At 35.5% G+C, this 19,977-nt stretch overlaps 1 protein-coding gene across 5 annotated transcripts in view; it reads right to left on the bottom strand.

The window, feature by feature from the left end:
* The window catches only part of LOC121736876 (muscle calcium channel subunit alpha-1-like), a 55,222-nt gene that overhangs the window by 5,468 nt on the left and 29,777 nt on the right, over positions 1–19,977 (bottom strand). The window contains exons 8-44 of one of the 5 annotated variants that reach the window (XM_042128347.1): positions 19,001–19,104; positions 18,740–18,912; positions 18,028–18,134; positions 17,128–17,243; positions 16,814–16,916; positions 16,071–16,222; positions 15,652–15,862; positions 15,313–15,433; positions 14,976–15,067; positions 14,794–14,891; positions 14,687–14,719; positions 14,430–14,548; positions 14,040–14,190; positions 13,786–13,921; positions 13,525–13,688; positions 13,279–13,363; positions 13,068–13,175; positions 12,189–12,241; positions 11,931–12,068; positions 11,596–11,710; positions 11,384–11,514; positions 10,901–11,045; positions 10,566–10,646; positions 10,311–10,415; positions 9,703–9,729; positions 9,418–9,603; positions 9,141–9,240; positions 8,852–9,030; positions 8,345–8,442; positions 8,165–8,253; positions 7,850–7,990; positions 7,466–7,631; positions 7,163–7,171; positions 5,448–5,604; positions 4,156–4,240; positions 3,881–3,959; positions 235–333 (exon numbers count right to left, since the gene is read on the bottom strand). In XM_042128347.1, the coding sequence (XP_041984281.1) occupies positions 235–333; positions 3,881–3,959; positions 4,156–4,240; positions 5,448–5,604; positions 7,163–7,171; positions 7,466–7,631; positions 7,850–7,990; positions 8,165–8,253; positions 8,345–8,442; positions 8,852–9,030; positions 9,141–9,240; positions 9,418–9,603; positions 9,703–9,729; positions 10,311–10,415; positions 10,566–10,646; positions 10,901–11,045; positions 11,384–11,514; positions 11,596–11,710; positions 11,931–12,068; positions 12,189–12,241; positions 13,068–13,175; positions 13,279–13,363; positions 13,525–13,688; positions 13,786–13,921; positions 14,040–14,190; positions 14,430–14,548; positions 14,687–14,719; positions 14,794–14,891; positions 14,976–15,067; positions 15,313–15,433; positions 15,652–15,862; positions 16,071–16,222; positions 16,814–16,916; positions 17,128–17,243; positions 18,028–18,134; positions 18,740–18,912; positions 19,001–19,104 (4,256 nt within the window). The remainder of the gene's footprint in view (positions 1–234; positions 334–3,880; positions 3,960–4,155; positions 4,241–5,447; positions 5,605–7,162; positions 7,172–7,465; positions 7,632–7,849; positions 7,991–8,164; positions 8,254–8,344; positions 8,443–8,851; positions 9,031–9,140; positions 9,241–9,417; positions 9,604–9,702; positions 9,730–10,310; positions 10,416–10,565; positions 10,647–10,900; positions 11,046–11,383; positions 11,515–11,595; positions 11,711–11,930; positions 12,069–12,188; positions 12,242–13,067; positions 13,176–13,278; positions 13,364–13,524; positions 13,689–13,785; positions 13,922–14,039; positions 14,191–14,429; positions 14,549–14,686; positions 14,720–14,793; positions 14,892–14,975; positions 15,068–15,312; positions 15,434–15,651; positions 15,863–16,070; positions 16,223–16,813; positions 16,917–17,127; positions 17,244–18,027; positions 18,135–18,739; positions 18,913–19,000; positions 19,105–19,977) is intronic. The other 4 variants (XM_042128348.1, XM_042128349.1, XM_042128351.1 and 1 more) reach the window with 4 other exon arrangements.

Below are 19,977 nucleotides of genomic sequence, written 5' to 3'. Positions count from 1 at the left end.
AGCGTATATCAGTAGTGCCTGTACGTCAACTTGGCTACGGCTAGGCGACGCCACGCTTACGGTTCCGCTTAGTATGCTTTGCAGAGTACTTTATTATATTATACTGGGTAGGGAGTTTCATACTAACAATACTGAACGGCTCGAGGCGATACGGTGCCGATCCCTTTCCGAGTTGATATGTGTGCTGTGACCTAGACGTAAGCTTCGGTAGAAATAATTTTCGAATCAACTTACTCTATAACTCTGAATATCCTTTCAGAGTCCTTGCCGTGCAGTAGGGGTTGCATCGCGATTTCTTCGTCAATATCATTGTCATCACCTTGATCGTATTTCCTACAAGAAAAAAAGACGCATTATGTGAAATTAATTAATTATTAATAATACAAATTATGTCGAAATCTATACAACATACATATTATAAAACAAAGTCGCTTTTTTTTCCTCATGTCCCTTTGTTCCCTTTAATCTTTAAAACTACGCAACGGATTTTGATGATTCTTTCAGTGTTAGATAGCCCATTTATCGAAGAAGGCTATAGGCTATATTTTATCACGCTAAGACTAATAGGAGCTAAGAAATGGAGGAAAATGTGAAAAAAACAGGGAAAATTATTTGAAGGGGCTAACTTGAACGCGCTACTCAGGAACTACTGGTCCGATTTGAAAAATTATTTCAGTGTTAGCCCATTTACTGAGAAAGGCTATGGCTATATCTTATCACGCTAAGACTAATAGGAGAATGTGGGGAAAAACGGGGGAAATTATTTGAAAGGGGTTATCTCGAGAACTACTGGAGCAATTTTATGTTATTTGGCACAGAAAATAAGTAGACCATGTGAAGGATCACAGGCTATCGATTTTAATCATTTTTTCAGTGGATATATATTTTATACCCGTGCGACGCCAGGGCGGGTCGCTAGTGTTTACTATTTTCATAAATTAATATTTTATAACATAGTATCTAAACACAGATTATAATATATTCACCGTTAGCCAATTTTGGTTTATGTTACGTTTCACTGTAGACCAAGAACCTACGACGGCCAGACCTTCCTAAGTTTCGTAAAGCTGAAAGCTTACCTGTTTGTGGCCTTTACAGAGGTAAGAACGACCAGCAACTATGTTGATTCGGTCGCGGTTACTTTAGGAGGTATCCAGTTCATAATGTCAAGAATATCCGGCACTGGAAGACGAGATTCTTCCACTTACCGCGAAGAATATAAGCTATGAAATTGAGCTTTACTCTTTCTCGAAGGTTAGGTAGACCTTATGAACTGGATACCTCCTTAAGTAGCCGCGACCAAAACTATAGTTGCTGGTAGTTCTTACCTCTGTAAAGGCCAAAAACAGGTAAGCTTTCAGCTTTACGAAACTTAGGAAGGTCTGGCCGTCGTAGGTTCTTGGTCTACAGTGAAACGTAACATAAACCAAAATTGGCTAACGGTGAACATCGTGCCTTAGCTTACAACACCGCCTAAGTCATTTTTACCAACTTTACAGGAGACGAAAAAAACTGTCTATTTCAAAAATTCTGTGGATATTTTTGTCAATTACTTAATAAATACTCTAGTTAGCGATTAAGAAATAATTATTTATACTTATTTTGTCGATTTTCTTTATTTAAACTTTTATTTTATGACTTGGGCTGTGTTGACTGATCATTAGATTTAGGCGGTGTTATTTGCGGAAAGGTTAGGGATTAAGGTATTTAAGGAAGATTTGCAAAGAAAAGCTTTTATTAAATTTCATGATAATTAACATTTGCTTTGGCACAAATAGGCCGGCTCGACCGGAGAAATACCACGGGCTCACAGAAAACCGGCGTGAAACAGCGCTTGCGCTGTGTTTTGCCGACTGTCGACAGTCGTATTCTGGGGAGGGCGAAACTGCGCTTCAATCTGCTCGGGGCAAGAGAAAACACACAAAGGCACCCCCCCTCTCGATATTAAACATGGACTTCTGTAATATCAGGAGATTACACTCCAACCTTAATGCCGTCCATTACCACCTTGAGACGGCAAAGCCGGCTTTGCTCTTTTTAACCGAGACGCAGATATCATCTCCGAGTGACAGATCATACCTTTCCCGCCCAGGATATTATCTCGAGCACTACTTTCTGCCCAAAGCTGGAGCGTGTGTGTATATCAGAGATGATATGAGCTTTCGCCGCCTCAGCAATCTTAAAGTCTCAACGTTGTGTCTGCTATTTGATTGCGACAACCACCCTCGCGTCTATGCGTGCATCCCTGGAGACCCCGAGACGGACCGACTCTTTGAACACCTGCAAGCTGCTTCAGATTTAGTGCAGCAGCAGATCCCATCCGCAGAGATCATAATACTTGGCGACTTTAACGCCCACCACGCCGACTGGCTCAATTCCAGTAAAACTGATCATGCGGGGAGATCTGTCTGTGACTTTGCCCTTGCGAACGACTTAACACAGCTGCGCCTACGTGAACCCCAGATATCGTAGAGGTCAGAATACTTCCCTGTTGGACCTTCTGCTGACTTCAAATCCTGATCGGATCATTGCCTTATTAGGAGTTCTGTGCCACTTACGACGGTATTGCGACAGCGTGCTGTCAAATACTGTCGTGTGTGGCACTACAACTTAGCAGACTGGAATGGGATGTGGTTGTTTTTTGCATCCTAATTCTTATCCTTGGGAGTTGGGGGCACTTGTGCTTCTCGCCGGATTATCTCGACAACACTGCTATTTGCTAACTCTGTTGCCAATGTGGCGATGCAAGGGCTAGGGGCCGTCCTCTGTAGTGCCAACTGGCGGCAGATTTCGTCCCTGGCTTGGTTCATCCTCCAAAAAAGCTTCTCGCCGGAAGCAGGAATCTAGTCTCTGGCCAAAGCTATTGAAGGGAATTTCTGCAAGCCAACCCTACCATCCCTACTCGTAGGAAAATGATCGTTGGCCCACGACGCAAAAGAAAAAGACGACCCTAGATGACAGAAATCGCTGACCATACCGCGATGCACGAGCATCATGTCGGATGTAGCCCTTCATTCCTATGATATCCAAAAGTCGAGTGGGCCTGACGGAATCTTCAAAAAGTATGTTCCAGAGTTGGCTCCGCTCTTAACGCATCTTTTTCGGCTTTCCCGTTCTTCTGTTACTGTCCCGGCTTCTTGGAAGACAGCCTTGGTGCACCCGATCCCTAAAAAAGGTAACCGCACAAATCCTTCCAACTACAGACCAATTGCTACAACCTCCGTCTTCTCGAAGTTAATAGAATTCATAGTGTATTTCAATTATTGAGTTTCCTAAAAGAAATAAAATACATTTTGAAACACCGCCTAAGTAAAGAAAAATAGTCAGTAAACACCGCATAACTAAGTGAAGATATTCTATTATCAATTATTTCCATATTATAATACGCGTAAATCAATAAACATTACTTTATTCTATAGCTTACCTCTTAATCTTCTGTTAAAACTTCTTGCATAGTCCTTTCAGCGATAAAATTCATATAAAAATTGAATAAACACGGAGCGCGAAGTATTTTGGCGCGAAATGTATGACAGATTAACCGACTTGTGCGGTGTTGTGAGGCTAACTGACTTGAGCGCTGTTACTATTTTTTAAATTACGGCTTCTAATTGGCTGAAATCTATATCATGTGTCCAATGATTCGACGCGCAATGCGCAGCTCTATCGAATGGCATTAAAATGTAAAAACCGCCAATTTTCGACTTGAGCGGTGTTGTTAGCTAATATATAATTATTATAATCTGTGTTTAGATACTATGTTATAAAATATTAATTTATGAAAATAGTAAACACTAGCGACCCGCCCCGGCGTCGCACGGGTATAAAATATATATCCACTAAAAAAATGATTAAAATCGATGTATGTATTTAGAATGCTTACCCGGCTTCCTCGTTTATTTTACCGTCCATGCCCAGCTCTCTCTGCATCATCCAGCTCAGGGACTGACTGTCTTTGCTAGCTGCAACACAAACCCAGTATTAAGACAATACTATAAAATTCATCATTTATCCAATCATTTCGATCAATAAAATCAAATCACATCGCGATGTAATCAATTACACTTATTCGTTTACGTTATGAAAGTGTTTAAGATGAATAACCATAGGGAAAGTAACATTTCCGAAACTCGTAAACCTAACTGAGGATCAACTTACCCGTTGACTTAGGCTTTGGCGGAGGACGAGGATCTCGGCCCTTCTTGAAGCTTGTCCAAACAGCGCCGAACAGGGAGTGGTTTCGCTAAAATACAATAAGGGCATTCATAATTTTATTTGTATTAAGGCGGGGATTAATCTCAATCCAAAACGATAACTTTGCACACAACCAAAGACCAAGCGTATACGCATCGCAATAAGATTCGTTTTAGCTTAGCATAAAACTGAAGTCACTCGAGCGGATTTTCTCTATTTTTCATGTTTTTTTTAAATATCTTTGGAAATAAACATTAAGAAACAAAATTGTTCGGTTAGAGAATTTTAATATAGATTTACTAACAATTTATTTAAATAAAATATATAATTATCCTAGTTAATACTTACATTTCGATGAAATAGATTTTTATCGGAGGTGAGTTTGTAAATTAATTACAGCCAAAGTATTAAGTTTTATTAAAATGTTTATGGTTTAAGGTATTTTAAATATTGTGCTTTATACCTCATATTTTTTAAAACTTCGTTATTATATTGGAACTAGGTAAACCGGAAGTCGCGGAATAACAAATTGGGGTTTATCCTCGCCTTAGGCATCATTCCTTCTTAGTTTCTTAATACTATTCGACCTAGTTCCGCGTTTTCAGTATTGGATTATATTTATCAATTATATTATTTTCTCCGTGGTCTAGTGGTTAAGAGCGTGGCTCTTGACTCGGAGGTCTGGGTTCGATTCCCGCGTTGGGAACATGTTATTTCCAAGTTTGGTTAGTGCAATGCAGGCTGATCACCTGATTCTCTGACAAGTAAAATGATCCATGCGTTGGATGGGCATGTATAGTCGGTCCTGCGCCTGATCTCTCGCCAGTCGTGTCGGTATTCTGTCCCACTGGGTTATGAGAGTAAAAGGAATAGAGAGTGCTCTTGTGTACTGCGCACACACTTGGGTACTATAAAATTACTCATGCGTACTACTGGTTTCAATGAAACCAGCCACCGTCACCGAAACCGGTGTGGAGGGTATCATTATTTTTTCTCTTCGTATTTTTCGAGTTTCTTACGCCGGTTCTTCTCGCCGGGTTATTTCCCGAACCGGTGGTAGGCACCGTAGCTTCTTCGTTCTTTCTACGACTTTCAAAAAGTGTATCTTGATACCCATTTTGAATAAAAAGATATTTTATTTTATTTATTTTTTCAAGCATAACACATTTTGACAAACGTTATGTAAAAACCTAGTTTAGGGCAAGTGTGCTTAATAATGTTACTATAGGTTCTACATTGACTGATTTATCACTTACTCTATGCATGGGTTCGACTGTCTCCGGAGACACTTCATCCAGATTCCCGGAGATGGTCCTCTTCAGCTCTGGGCCAGTATCCACCATCTTCCGCATGCCCGCTTGTAAAGTTGTTTGCACGACCTTCTTTCCCTCTTCTTCTTTCTTCTTACGGAATCTAAGATGGCACAAGGTTAATCCAGATATTATGGTGATGAATTTTATGTTTTGAATAAATGTTGCTATTACAGGTAAATTATGTAAGCGTATAAATTTATTGATGCAAGCTTTTGATTCGTAAAAAGTAAAATGAATTTTGGTAAAAAGCCACAAACATCAAATATACCTTTAGCATCTGAAAGTATAAGACTGTATGAAACATAAGCCTCAAAACAATGATATTCTACTTATACAGATATGTTACATCCATACTATTTTCCGGCTTAAATCACTTCCAAATTGCAAACATTGACAAATTTGACAGATAATTGAAACAAAAGATATGAAAAACCATTTACATAAAAGAGACAGTTCTATTTTTAAACGTCGAATCGTATCGCTGTCTCTTTCTTCGCCTAAGCTATGACGAAAATTTGATTTTTTCCAGATTGTTAAAAAAATAATTGAAAATGTAAATAATCGAGGTATTTATTGCAATCAAGACATGTGGTAAGAGATTCCATGTGTTTTGTTTTTTTTTGAGTCATAATTGGTACATTTTCGAAACGAGCACGACGTCATTTTCAATTTATTTAGGTAAGACAAGACGCGGCACGTTCGTGACTGCGCTCGATGCAGACTAAACAACAGACGGCCCAATTGGGCCGTATTTGAATCTACACAACGCGCGCGGTAGTAACATATCTGCTTTGAGTTTATCATCATTGCCTCAAAAGATGAAAGTTTATTTATTTGGAAGTTGGAACTTTATTAAATAATTCAAGATATTATAGCGCAATTTGTTGTGCTCACTTTTATTTATTTCTGTAACCATTAGATCTCTTACCTTTTTTTACTCCAAGTAGTAATAGCAACATTGATTCAAATACATGCTTAATGCTTATCTAAGGTTAAATCTCAAAAACATGTCTTCTCAATAAAATCAAACAAAACCGATTCAAAGCTTATTCATGCAACTTTTTCAAACACAATTATAATTAAAACATGAAAAAAAAACTAAATGTTGAAACTAAAGTTTACAAAGAAAAAAATCAGAGAAAACATGCTTTTGATATTTAAAACCATGCAAACCGGTTGATACCAAACAAATACACTTTAGAGAGGAAATGAAAATATACAAAAAGATTTAATTCACATAATATTTAATAATAATAATTTTGCGATATCAGAAGCAGGGAATACTATGGTACAAAAAGTCCTATAACTAGTAACTAAATGGTAGTATATCAAATTAAATTGCTTACTTCAAATTACTAATAATAATAATTAATTTAATTTAAATATTTTAAAAATATTCTAATTGCTGTCAGGTAAAAACGTTAATTACTCTATTATAGAATCATTGAATTTAACTTTCATGATTTATCGAAACAAAAACCACACAATGATATCTAGGGGATCTCTATTCTTGCAGGATTCATACAAAACCAAACAAAATGGGGGATAACAAATGAATCTTTCAAGCAACTTTCTTGGTCTGTATCGTCAAATGACGCCAAGAATAGCAAGCGAAAATACAGCGTTCTTTGGGTTGCTTAAAAGTTGAATACACTTACGCGTGGTTCCTGTATAAATAAAAATATATTTGTTAATAATATATTAGTGTTTAATAGTATATTGAAAGCTCTACTTCTAATATACATTAAAACTACAGAAGCACAATTTAATATAGAAGAGAACCAAAGCAAATACGATACAACCAATAGAGTGAACGACATTAATTTATAATTTGATAATTTTGAATTTAGAAAAAATCGTGATATAATTTGTAAAATGTTATCTAATAGCAAAGAGATATAATAAGACATTTCAATTTGTAAACATGAAAATTTTAATAGCAAATAAGTCTTGGTGCTCACCTTCTAAAGTAGTCTTGAATGAGGAACGTGGCGTAGAACTTTCCGACGGTGATCTCGTTTGGATCACCAGGTGGGGGTACCACTTGGTCCAATAATTTCGGTGAAGTCCTCTTCCATACTTTTTTAATTATATCCCTCAATTCCAAGTTGCATTGATCTATGAAACCTATTGAAAATTGAAATAGATGTTATTCTTGATCAAGCTCGACGACAAATTGAAATTTAGATAAGTTATGTTTTAAATTTTCTTACTCAGAGTATTTTAATGTGGGAAAGGATGATTTTAGGAAATTATAAGCTTCTCTTGAAGCTGTATAAAAATCCTTAATATGATCCTAAATTAAAAAAAATTGACGACTGCATTTATTCAGCATAAGTTTGTACCTGTTGTTTTGATCTGCAGCTGAGTTCTGACGACGGCAAATAATGTTGCGTTGAAGTTAACAGTACCATCAGAGTTGAGAGGCATGTTCATCGAGACGAGTCTTTTACAGGCAGTCCTGTGGGGGCAGAGCTTACCGAAACCTAATTGGTATAGAATTAAAATCATGATTATAATATTCGACGAGCAATATGCAACTAAGCAATCTAGGGAAAATTTTATAAATTATTATCATATTGAAATAATCAAATAATCAAAGTGATTAATAAAAAAGTTTTTTAAGTAAGTAAAAGAAATGTATTATGGCAATTACATACCTAGAGGCGGACTTATTTTTCTCAACAAATTGACCACATCCAAATGTTTGATTCTTCCTTTGGCATCTGGATCGTATTCACTCCATAACCTGAATAAATAAAATATATAATATATCAAAGCGCATTGAACTCAAAGAAATCCACATCAATAAACATGCCCTGCATAAGAGTGTCACCAACCTTACAAACTCATCAAGATGATGCGGTCCCAGAATTGACCAATCCCGAGTAAGATAGTCAAAGTTATCCATGATGACAGCCACAAACAAATTGATAATCTTAAAAAGAAAAAAAAAAGAAATAAGGTTCAAAATATTACACATACTTTCATAAGATAATAATTATCAAATTTTAACTCTTTATTTTGAAGACGAAAAGCTTTGTCCACATTGTGCCTTTTTCTGTTCATCAAGGGCATGCCTTATAGGCTATAGCGCTGTCAACAGCGAACGTGAGGCATACAAAAACTTCTATTTAAACATCAGTTTATATAGAAGTCTTTAGAGGCATGCCCGTAACGTGAGTTGTAATCGTAGCGCGCGCTATGACACTTTCCTTTCAACGCGGGTGGATTTTGACGCGCGTCACGGGCATGCCACACCTTCGCTGTTGACTGCGCTATAACGCATGCCCTTGTTGAACAAAAAAAGGCACAGTGTGGACAAAGCTATAGTAACCACTTCTTACCAAGAAAGTACAAAGTAGAGAGAACGATATAAAATACGGAAACGCTAGTCTTGTCCCGCACACTTCATCGACTTGTGTGCTGTTGTCCGTATTGTCTGCCTTTATACAACCCACTGGTATTCCTGGATGCGTGTCATCATTTGGGGAAAGAGCCATCATAATTTCTTGCCATGCCTCACCTAATAACAAATTGCCATAATTTTACCATGAGCATTTTTAAGTAGTAATATTTGTCGACACTTGCCAATCGCCATCATCTTAAACTATAGAATAAAATAAATTTTCTTACCTGTAGCAGACCTAAACAGAACCATCAGAGCGCCTCCAAAAGTTTGGAAGTTATTATTTCTTGTGATAATTTCATCATCAAGTTCAATTCTGCCGAACAACTGTAAATAAAATAAGAAATAAACAAACCTCACCAGGATTTTATAGCAGCAATAGAAATTAACGTTGGTGTTCTCCAAGGTTCAATACTGGGTCCTTTTCTTTAGCATGTTTACAATTTGTATTTTAGATGTTTCTTGTTGAAAATACATACATATTATTTAAAAATAAATACTCACCTGCATTCCAACGACAGCGTAAATAAAGAAGAGCAGCACAATGAGCAGTGCTACATAGGGCAGCGCTTGGAACGATTTTATGAATGTCCAAAGTAATGTTCGTATTCGTTCTCCTCTCGATAGTAGTTTTATCAATCTCATAGCTCGGAAGAGACGGAAGAACGTGATGTATTTTAGAAGAGTACCCTGAAATATTGTATTTAGATAGGTATTTTAGCAATTTCTACACACATGTTTGGTATTCAACTTACTTTACATGAAATTCAGAACACCGTAAAAACTTACCTCTTTGCTTTTGGCCGTCGTTCCAAGCTGAAACAATAAGACTGAAATTAGTTAAAAAAATATTGCCAACAGGGCCAAATATTTATTAATATTTCCCCTTGTTTACGGACCCGCCGCCCGCGCGCCACCCCCCGCGTTATCCCCGCTTTACCCCCCCTAGCCGGTCTGGCCGACTGGATCTGCGGGGCTAAAATGGTAACATTTAGCAATTCCCCTCAATCAATTCAGCAAATGAATTGTCAAAACTGTCAAACTAACAAATGTCGAATTTGTACTAATTACTAGACATGAATTGCAAGCAGACTTGCATTTTGCGTTTTAAAAAAATGAATCATATTATGATTCTCCAAATCGCCATCGTAATTACGTAGTGACTAGTGACCATTCTGCACCGAATTTTGTTGGAATAAAATATGTTATTGTAAAAAATGAACACCTATTTTTTTTTAATGGACTCTCCTAATGATACCTAAGCCCTTAAAAAATTTGGCCGGTAGGTTTAAGTGCACTCTGTATTTTTGTTGCTATAATCTTTACAAACAGAAAATAAAAAACTTACTTAATCTCTAAATCAAGGTATTATCTAGTTAAAATGCTAAAACACTTACCTCAGACGGCAGCCTGTACTCATTTACTTGCGTTACCACTATATCAATTATACTGCCAACCACCAAAATAAAGTCAGTCGTATTCCACGCATCTCCAAAATAATTCTGAAACACCATTATTATTTTCACTAACATTTATTTTAAAATAATAGTTAAACAAATCCTTGCCTACTATAATTAAAAACCACTAATTTTAGAAAAGCGTTTTTGTAGTTGTAAAAGATAACACGATAAAAGAAAATATAAATAAAATACCTTAAATCTAAAGGCAGCCAATTTGAACACAAACTCCATCATGAATACCATCGTCAGAACCATGTTCAAGTAATCTAGAGCCTGTAAATGAACACACACACTCATAAAGTGTTATGGAACCAATTGAAATCTAATGATACCAACTATTTCTAAAGGGAGAACATTTTAGAAGAAGAAGAACCTAATAAAATTGAAAAACATTCTTATTTTCAGGTTGGTTGAAAAATATAGATAAGAATTAATTAGAGCAAACACAGGATAAATATTACTTCATATAATATCAATAGGCATTACAAGAGTCTAATAATATTATGAATTATGATACAATTACATACCTTTTTGTAGAGTGGGTTAGCGTTATGATACTTCATCATGAGCGCGACCGTGTTCAGCACGATGAAGAAGAAGATGATGTACTCGAACCGCTGTGACGTCACAAACCACCACGTCTTATATTGAATGCGATGTTTTGGAATGTACCTGAAAAATTACCAATTTATTATAGATCACACAGAAAAAACCTTATTATTATGACTTTACGACTGAATAGGACAAAATTTATAGTTTTATTGGCATTGCCAAAAATATAAAGAGAAGGGCCTTGCGTATGAGATAAAGTGGCAAGTCTTCTTTTTCTAGTAATGCTCATTGGATTTACGAAAGTAATAAATAAAACGATGATAAGGTAAGATCATAGCAGCGTATAGCGTATATCTCATATATAGGACCAACCCCATGATCACAAAGAGTAATATATTTTTTCTTTTCTAACTCAATTTTGTTTGCTTATCCGTAACAACCATAATAATTTTAATTACCTTCTGATAGGCTTAGCTTTAAGAGCGAACTCTATACAGTTTCTCTGATTCTTGTCCAGTTCGCAATCTTTAAACTCCTGTTCACCCTCTTTCTGGAATGTAACTATAACGAAACCTACGAATATGTTTACCTAAAACAAATCAAATAAGTATTAAAATATTTAGTACATAAAGTAACATATAACATTAATTATTATTTATTTAGAACTTACCATGAAAAATGCAATAACAATAATATAACTTATATAAAAGAATGCAACAAGTGGGCGAGAGTTTTCGATAGGGCCATGATTTTCTTCATTAGAATCCATAGACGTTGATAAAAGTCTAAAAAAATTAAGAATATAAATTACATTAACATAAATTATTAACTATGTCCAGCAGTGGACGACTATAGGCTGATATGATGATGATGATGATGAAATTATTAACTTTAGACTGACTAATATTATGTATTATGATTCTACAGAAATTATATTTGGTAAAAATAATATACACCAATAGGAAAGAAACAGAAAATAATACATAATATTATAAAAAACTTTACCCTGGCCATCCTTCAAACGTTGAAACAGTGAAAAGTGTTAGCATTCCATTGAGCACATCGTCGAAGTTGAATTTATTTCTTATCCACACCCTATTTTCTATCATGGGCTTATTATTCTTATACACAAGATAAGAACCTCTAAAAATATAAAAGATGTTAATTTATGATAAGCAAAAGATTTATTAAAAACATCCTTTACATTAGACAAAAGGGGAAACAGCAAAGTAATATTCACAAAGAAATGAAAATTATACTCACTGACATTCTAATTTAGTTACTTTTGTAATGTCGGTGCAGCTGTAAAATTTACCCTGAAAGCAAACTCAATTTTAATGAAAACACACGGCCTTTTAAAAATTTTACCATACACAAAACTTTTGAATTAAATTAAAATTTAACGTAACGTACAGCAATACGACGGACAAAAGCACAAACCTTAAACAGCTGAATGCCAACTACAGCAAACATAAATTGCAACATGTGATTAATAAGCAGAATATTCCCAATAGATTTTATCGAAGCGAACACACATTTCACAACATACTGTTAATTTACACACCACAAGAAATAAAATACAATGATAACATTAAGGTAGAAATAGGAATAATAAAGTTAATACAATAATTAAACAAAAAGAAACAGAAGACACAAACAAAAATTACATTACCAAATCAGCAAACCAATTCCCAAAGTGGTGTGTAATGTGGCGTTGAATTTATTTGTGGGAGAAGAAGACAAAAAAATTAAAATAAATAAAACGATGCATATTTACAGTGCATTAAAACAGCCAGTGTCCCGAACTGACTCAAACAAAACAAACAAAATCCAAAAAAGGTGCGCAAAAGTGAATCGAAATGTACCTTTTTCCATGAGTGAAAATGTCCAGGTAGGGTGCAAAAAAATACAAAAAAACACAAAAGCTATTTCCGAGTCCAAAAATTCACAAAATTTCCACACAACACCTTTGGGCTTTTCGACATGCATTCCAAAAAGTGAGTTTTTGGACTCACAAAGCGAAGGTTAGTACTCTGAAGCACACACAAGGACCAGATGTTGCAATTCCACGTACTTACTCCAACCAATTAATTACTGACCCAAAGGTGTCGTTAACAATATTCGAATGTTTGTTGCCCCTACCTTGAACATTTGCACCCCCATTACAGCGAACATGAACTGTAGAAGATGTGTCACCAACAAAATGTTGCCAATAGTTTTAATAGCGACTATCACGCACTGAACTACGTGCTAAAAATCAATAAAAAGATTCTTTACTAATTTTGCACTATGAAAATGTCACTAAACGTAACTACGATCCAGATCACTACTACGATAGTGAAAAGATACTCACTTTCAAGCCTTTAGCTCGGTTGATAGCTCTCAAAGGCCTCAGCACTCTAAACACTCTCAAAATCTTTATAACGGACACGCTCGATCTAAACATAAAAAGATATGTGTCTTATATATCATATTTTACTACAATTATCATATTTTGTATATGTATATACATAATACATTTGTATTCAATAAAGTCCTCGGAACTCTGTTTCAAAAGTAATGAGAAGACCCGTATAGTTTCCTTAAAAAACTTACTTACCCACTTAGAGAAATAAACGATACTATTACGACAAGGAAGTCCAACAAATTGAAAGCCGATCGACAGAACGCGTCCTTGTGGAAAATGAATCCATACGTGATCAACTTCAGCAGCAGTTCCAAAGTGAATACTGCCGTAAAGAAGTAGTCCACTTTGCGCAGAATCTGAAAACAAGATTGTAAAAAATTTTAGTTTTTCAAATGAAAGCCCTTACCACATTTGGTTTGTAATCACTAATCAGAAAATATTAATAAAACATACCTCACTTCTCATTTCTGTTTCCTTACTACCTACAGGGTCTTCCATTGCTAACATCAAAGAAGACGCAAGAATACAAAGCAGAATCATATTTTTAAACCACGAGTGGTTTTGAATGTTGTAGCACATTACTCTGAACCTGAAAAGAAAATCATAAGTTCTTTTTGTAACTCCCTTGCAACAATAGCTTACTGCAAGCAGCAGTAGCAATAGTATAGCTTTTACAAAATCACAAGAAAAAATATCTGGATGCTTACGGATTTGTTTTCGAAAATATGAAGAAACTGCTGGCATCGGGGATTGGTTTCTCTTGAGTTTTTACTTCAATTTCTGAGAGTCGTCTCGGTCTGGCGGATATAGTGGCTTGCCTCTTCAGACCATCCGATGTTTCGTATTTATTAACGTCACCTAAAATATATGAACCATGAACGTCGAAACAAAGGCGGACGGAGTCTTATTATACACAGCACTGTGTCTTCAGTGTTCTTCATGGCCGATCCTGAAGACACAGTGCTGTGTAAGTATATTAAGACTCCGTTTGCCTTTTTTTCTACGATAATGATGTGAACGAGAAACATGTTTTAGGCAATATGTTTGATGTTAAAGGTTGCACAGACAATTATTTAATGATGATCTGGATAAATTACCGTTACCGTTCTGTTTCTTATTTGCAGCAACCAAAGCATTTTTGGCATCATCTGTGTCATCCTGTTCGTTTTCTTCTGCCTCTAACTCCGAACCTGTCTCTTCGTATTCCTTGTCTGACCTGTTTTTAAAGTTATATTATTACAAGGTAACTATAAATTATTGAACCTTGCTTTACTATTCATAAGTAGTTCTTATAACAACTTGACTACAGTTAAAATTATTAATGTTATTTAAAATAATATTATAAAAGAGTTACCCTGCCACCCTCTTGTATGCCTTATATTTTTTGCTGCATGTAACAAAAATAAGAAGTCGTAAACTTTAGATCGTCTTATATCCTACACGTCTAGAAACTGAACTTACTCGTCATTAGAATATTCTTCTTCGTTTCCGTATTCATCCTCTCCCTCGCCTTCTTCATCAAGCTTTGGATTGCCTGCTTCTGCTGCTTTTTCGGCGTCCTAAAAAGAGCAAAAATATAAAGACAACCATTTTTTTTTCATTAATTGTTGACTACCTATATTTCTATCTTTATTGATACTTACTTCCTGCTCTTTGATAATTTCTTGTGCATCCATCTCCTCTGCATCACCTAAATTGTCTACGGCGATAGCCAAGAACACGTTCAGTAAAATATCTGGTATTGTGTAAGGAAAAATTACTCGTATTTGTGTTGTAGGTTATAATAATATTCGTTTACTATAATCACTACTTCCATTACTATAACTGTAAGAATTCACAATAGTGAAACCAAAAAATAAATTACCAAAAATTTGACTGGTTTGTTACTCAAGACGGTACTTACTGTAATAATTTCAGTTGTTTACATCCCTATAGCGCTGAATTCAGTGAAAAAATAAACGAAATTCATGAAAAGGATACAGTTGCCGCAAATGAAGATGATGATGAAATAGATGGAGGCGAGCATCCCGGGCGTGCCCACGCCACCGTACGCATTGATGCCGTTGTACATAACCACGTTCCAGTCCTCGCCCGTCAGGATCTGCGCAATAAAACTTCTGGTTACCATTAAATAATCTCAACTTCAGGGCGTTTTGTAGATAAATACCGTATTTACTATAAGCAAACATATTGATAACCAGGAACAGAAAATTTATTCGTTCGTAATATTTAATGTTTTGGTACCAAAATATATCCTAAATTTATAAATAATAATAGCACCTAAAATAACAATTTCTCTTAATAATAGTCAGGTCTCACCTGAAACATCGTTAGTACTGCTTGCCAGAAGGAGTCGAAATTGTGTCGTTCTTTTGGCTCTTCTGGTGCAAAATCAAATTTGCCTCCGAACACTTGCATTCCCAGGAGTGCAAATATCATAATAAACAAGAAAAGCAACAGAAGAAGGGAGAAGATAGATTGGATAGAGTTGAGGAGAGAAGCCACGAGGTTGGAGAGAGATCGCCAATATCTGAAAACAAAAAAATAATAATGTAAAGTCATAAATCACAATCAACATTTTTATAACAAGTTAATTCAGCATAAGTCTTTATTAACATCTTGTTTCAAGAATTAATTAAGCTTTTCATAATCTTTAATTGACTTATAATATATTTAAGATAAAAACAAGAACAGTAAGATAATTCTCAAACTTATTCAATAATAAATGAGCTCCTTACTTAGTGACTTTGAACACTCTGAGGAGTCGTACACAACGAAGCACAGATATACCAAGTTGTGGGATGGTGTCTGTCTGTGTCAGCGCCAGCTCCACTATCGAACACACCATGACGAAGCAGTCGAACCGATTGAACAGGGACACGAAGTAACCCTGAAATATGAAATAGAGGCAATGATGATTATTTAAAATTTATCTTATAATGTATGTTTAGGGTCCACATATTTATAGAGGAAAAAGTGTGTATCTGTCTGTCTGTTACCTCGTCATACTTAGACGACAAAACCGATTTAGATTAAAATGGTGAAGAGATACTTTAAGAGACGGGAAAGGACATTCGATGGTTATCGCTGTGTAAAAATTTTACGGTTCTCGCGCGCTTATCGAATGTAGGCACAACAGTGCCAACGATCATGGGTATAGCATTGATGGTAGTGATGACAATCATGACAATTTTGAAGGTAAGGGCAACAGGGTAAACCATAGACATAATATATACACAGTATATATTATGTCTATGGGGTAAACGATATACCAATTACCACTTACATCAGTCTTATTCTGCAGACATTGATAAAACAGAAAGAATTACATTAAAATTCGTATCATTGTTAGGCTTCTGTTGTAAAATTAGTCTACTTATAAAGTCTTTTAAGAATTTGTATTGTAATAAAAGCAAATAAAAGAACATCTATTGTAATAAAATATATGGTTTTTATTAAGTAGTAAGTAACTAATATTTACCTGAAATCCCAGAGCGTACATTTTGACGACCATTTCAATAGTAAACAGTACCACGAACAAGTAGTTTGCGTAGTTCTGGAAATCGTCCAACCATTCCTCTTGTCTGAAATATAACGCGACTTTAATTAATATCAGATCTTCCTCTACACAAAAACAAATTAAAACAGAGTGTAACAATTGTTTGCCACAAAAAGAAAATATGAATATTGTGTTACTTACTCTTTACTTTTTTCTCATATTTTTTTTTATGATATTGGTGATTTCATGGTGATGATTTAATTAACGTATTTTAATTTGTAAGCTTGAAAACTTACTGGTGATGTTCTGTGGCTAGGACTAGCGTGTTCAGGAATACAAGTACAATGATGGTCCAGTAGAACGCTTGCGTCTTTACTGCCTTGCGGCACGCCCTGCGCATGCGCCGATTCACCTGTAAACATTTCATTACATCAATACACAACATTTCTAACACCCATAGCTATACGCGATGGATTTTATAATAAGACTATGTATTTGAGGGCCATCCTAGGATTGCCTATAAATACATCTGCTGTTTGGAAACTTTTTATGTTCTAAAATAAAGACACTTTTATAAAAAAAAAACAGAGCAATATCTTCAAGAATCTCAATCCATTTAAGTAACGTTATTAAATATACATATCTTATATCATTAAACGAGCAATTCTTATATATATATATAAATATAATTGGAATCTCGGAATCGGCTCCAACGATTTTCATGAAATTTAGTATATAGGGGGTTTCGGGGGCGATAAATCGATCTAGCTAGGAATCGCTTTTAGAAAATGTCATTTTATTCGTGCTTTATCGAATACCGAGCAAAGCTCGGTCAAACAGCTAGTAGTATTTATGTATTATCGACATATTGTATAGTACTTATTATTATTATTTATAATTATCAATATTGCACTAGTATTAATTTGGTTAACAATACATGTATGTTTTATTATTATTAGTTTTGTGTACTTATAGTATAGATATAGTAAGTATAATCTTGTTATTGTGCACGCTCTATCTGATGTCTTATATCGCATCTCTCTCTGTAGGGCTGCTGTAAGAAATTTCTTTAGAAATAAGCAGTTCCTTTGTGTCGTCTTTCTATGTCATTTTTTATGTAAACAGTGTCTTGTGTGCAATAAATGTTTAAATAAATTAATTAAAAAATAAATGTGTTTACCTAAGCTATTACATACCTTAACAAATCGCTTGCAGTATATTTTGCAGGCTGTCTGCGAAGGTTCTCTGTCTCCATTTTCGTCATTGCGTTGGTTGTCACCGTTCTCTCGTTCTTTTTTCTTCCCTGCAAGAAAGTATTTAAAATCAATGTTAGTAATAGGTATTAATTAATATTTATTATTTTTACTATCCATACTAATATTATTAATACGAAAATGTGTCTGTCTATTATCGTATCGCGCTTAAACCGCTATATACCGATTTTTAATGAAATTTTGTATACAAATACATTGAGTCCCGAGTCCTTCACATAAAATAGTTTTTTCCCGAAAAAATGTACAGTTCCCGCGCAATAAACGTATTTTGGCCGCGACGGAATTGCGGGCGTGAACATAAAGTTAATATACCTAGCGGAATAGAGAAACAAAGGCCTGAGCAAGATAGATGTCACTATCAGTAACACTGCGTGGTAAAAAGAGACGTGTGACACATGACAGCAGCACTCTTTTTTTGACGTGTAGTCGGCACGTGCCGCACGTTGACAATTTAATCTCATAGAAATCATGTTCAATCATGCTTGTGTAAGTGTATACGTACACATATTTTTACACACAGCTGAAACCAATTTCGGTTTCGTTTGACAGCTCGAGATTGTTGCTCTATTCCGCTAGGTATATTAACTTTATGGGTGTCAACTAGTATACTATAATTTCATGAAAAGTACCTTACCCTGATTGTCATTTGTTTCTTGCTTCTGCGCTGGATCGTTCTCCAGATCTAATTCTTCCGCTACAGTTATCCAGTCCAGATACCCTTTCATGTCTTCTTCAAATTGTTGCCTCTCCCTCGTCTTCTGGAAGTCTCCTCGATTTTTCGCTTTTTCTCTCTCCTTTGAAAACTCTCTACCGACAATAATAAAATGTTACAGGTTTTCTAAATAATTAAGCATTATATTAATAATATTATACAGTAATAGAAGCGTCTACTCACCCAGACAATACACCAAGAATAAGGTTCATGACGAAGAAGTTTCCAAAGATGACCAGCGTGACGAAGTAGATCCAGACCCAGGTATTGCCTTTTACATCGGAAATCTGGAACAATGAATCCAGAATTTCTAGTTTACCAGACAGTTATTATAAGTAAGAATGGTATAGATAAAAATCTTGCCTTGCACAATCATTGCCTAAAGCCATTGCATTGCTTACCAAATGTTTTTTTAGCTATTGCATAGCTTTATCGCGGGCTTTGAGTGCGGCGATCGAATCAAGAAATTCCGTAACGAAAATAAACCTAACGTCCGACCACTCCGACCGGAAGAGCGGTGCGGCGTTGAAAGCCGTGCATCGTCTAGCGTCGTTTCAGTTCGGCAAACTTCGGCACAGTGCGCGAATTATAATTGCATAAGTTGATAAAAAATACTATGCAATAGCTTTACCGCGCCAGTCCCCGAGCCACACGTTTTTGGAACGGAGTTCCTTATCGCGCGTTCGGCGTAAATCTGAAGGCTAGACAGAACGATATTTGACCTTGATTTGACCTCGACACTTTTTTATTAGTACCTGCATGTTAGAGGCAGAGGGCGTTATTAGTAAGTATTCCTGTGCGTCAACTAGATGGCGTTTTTTTTAAATAAACAGCAACGCGTTGTTAGTATTCCTGGGCGTCAATAGATGGCGTTTTTTTAACAATTTTTTTGAGTGTATAATAGTTTTTATTATATTTTGTAGGTGTATAATTATAATATAACTAGCTGTCCCGGTGAACTTCGTGTCACTTTTGTCCTTTTGTCCCTGGACTTCTACGAATATTTTAAGACTAAAATTAGTCCAACCCGTTCAGCCGTTTTCGAGTTTTAGCGTTACTAACATAATTGAAAATCCATTTTTATATATTTGACTTTTAAGTAAGTATTATCACAAATCTTTTGTCCATACAATACTCCCATGAGTAAGTATAGAAAAGTG

Source organism: Aricia agestis, chromosome 19 (genome assembly GCF_905147365.1).
Source record: "Aricia agestis chromosome 19, ilAriAges1.1, whole genome shotgun sequence".
NCBI classification, from domain to species: Eukaryota; Metazoa; Arthropoda; class Insecta; order Lepidoptera; family Lycaenidae; genus Aricia; species Aricia agestis.
This window is presented reverse-complemented; position numbering and strand designations above follow the sequence as displayed.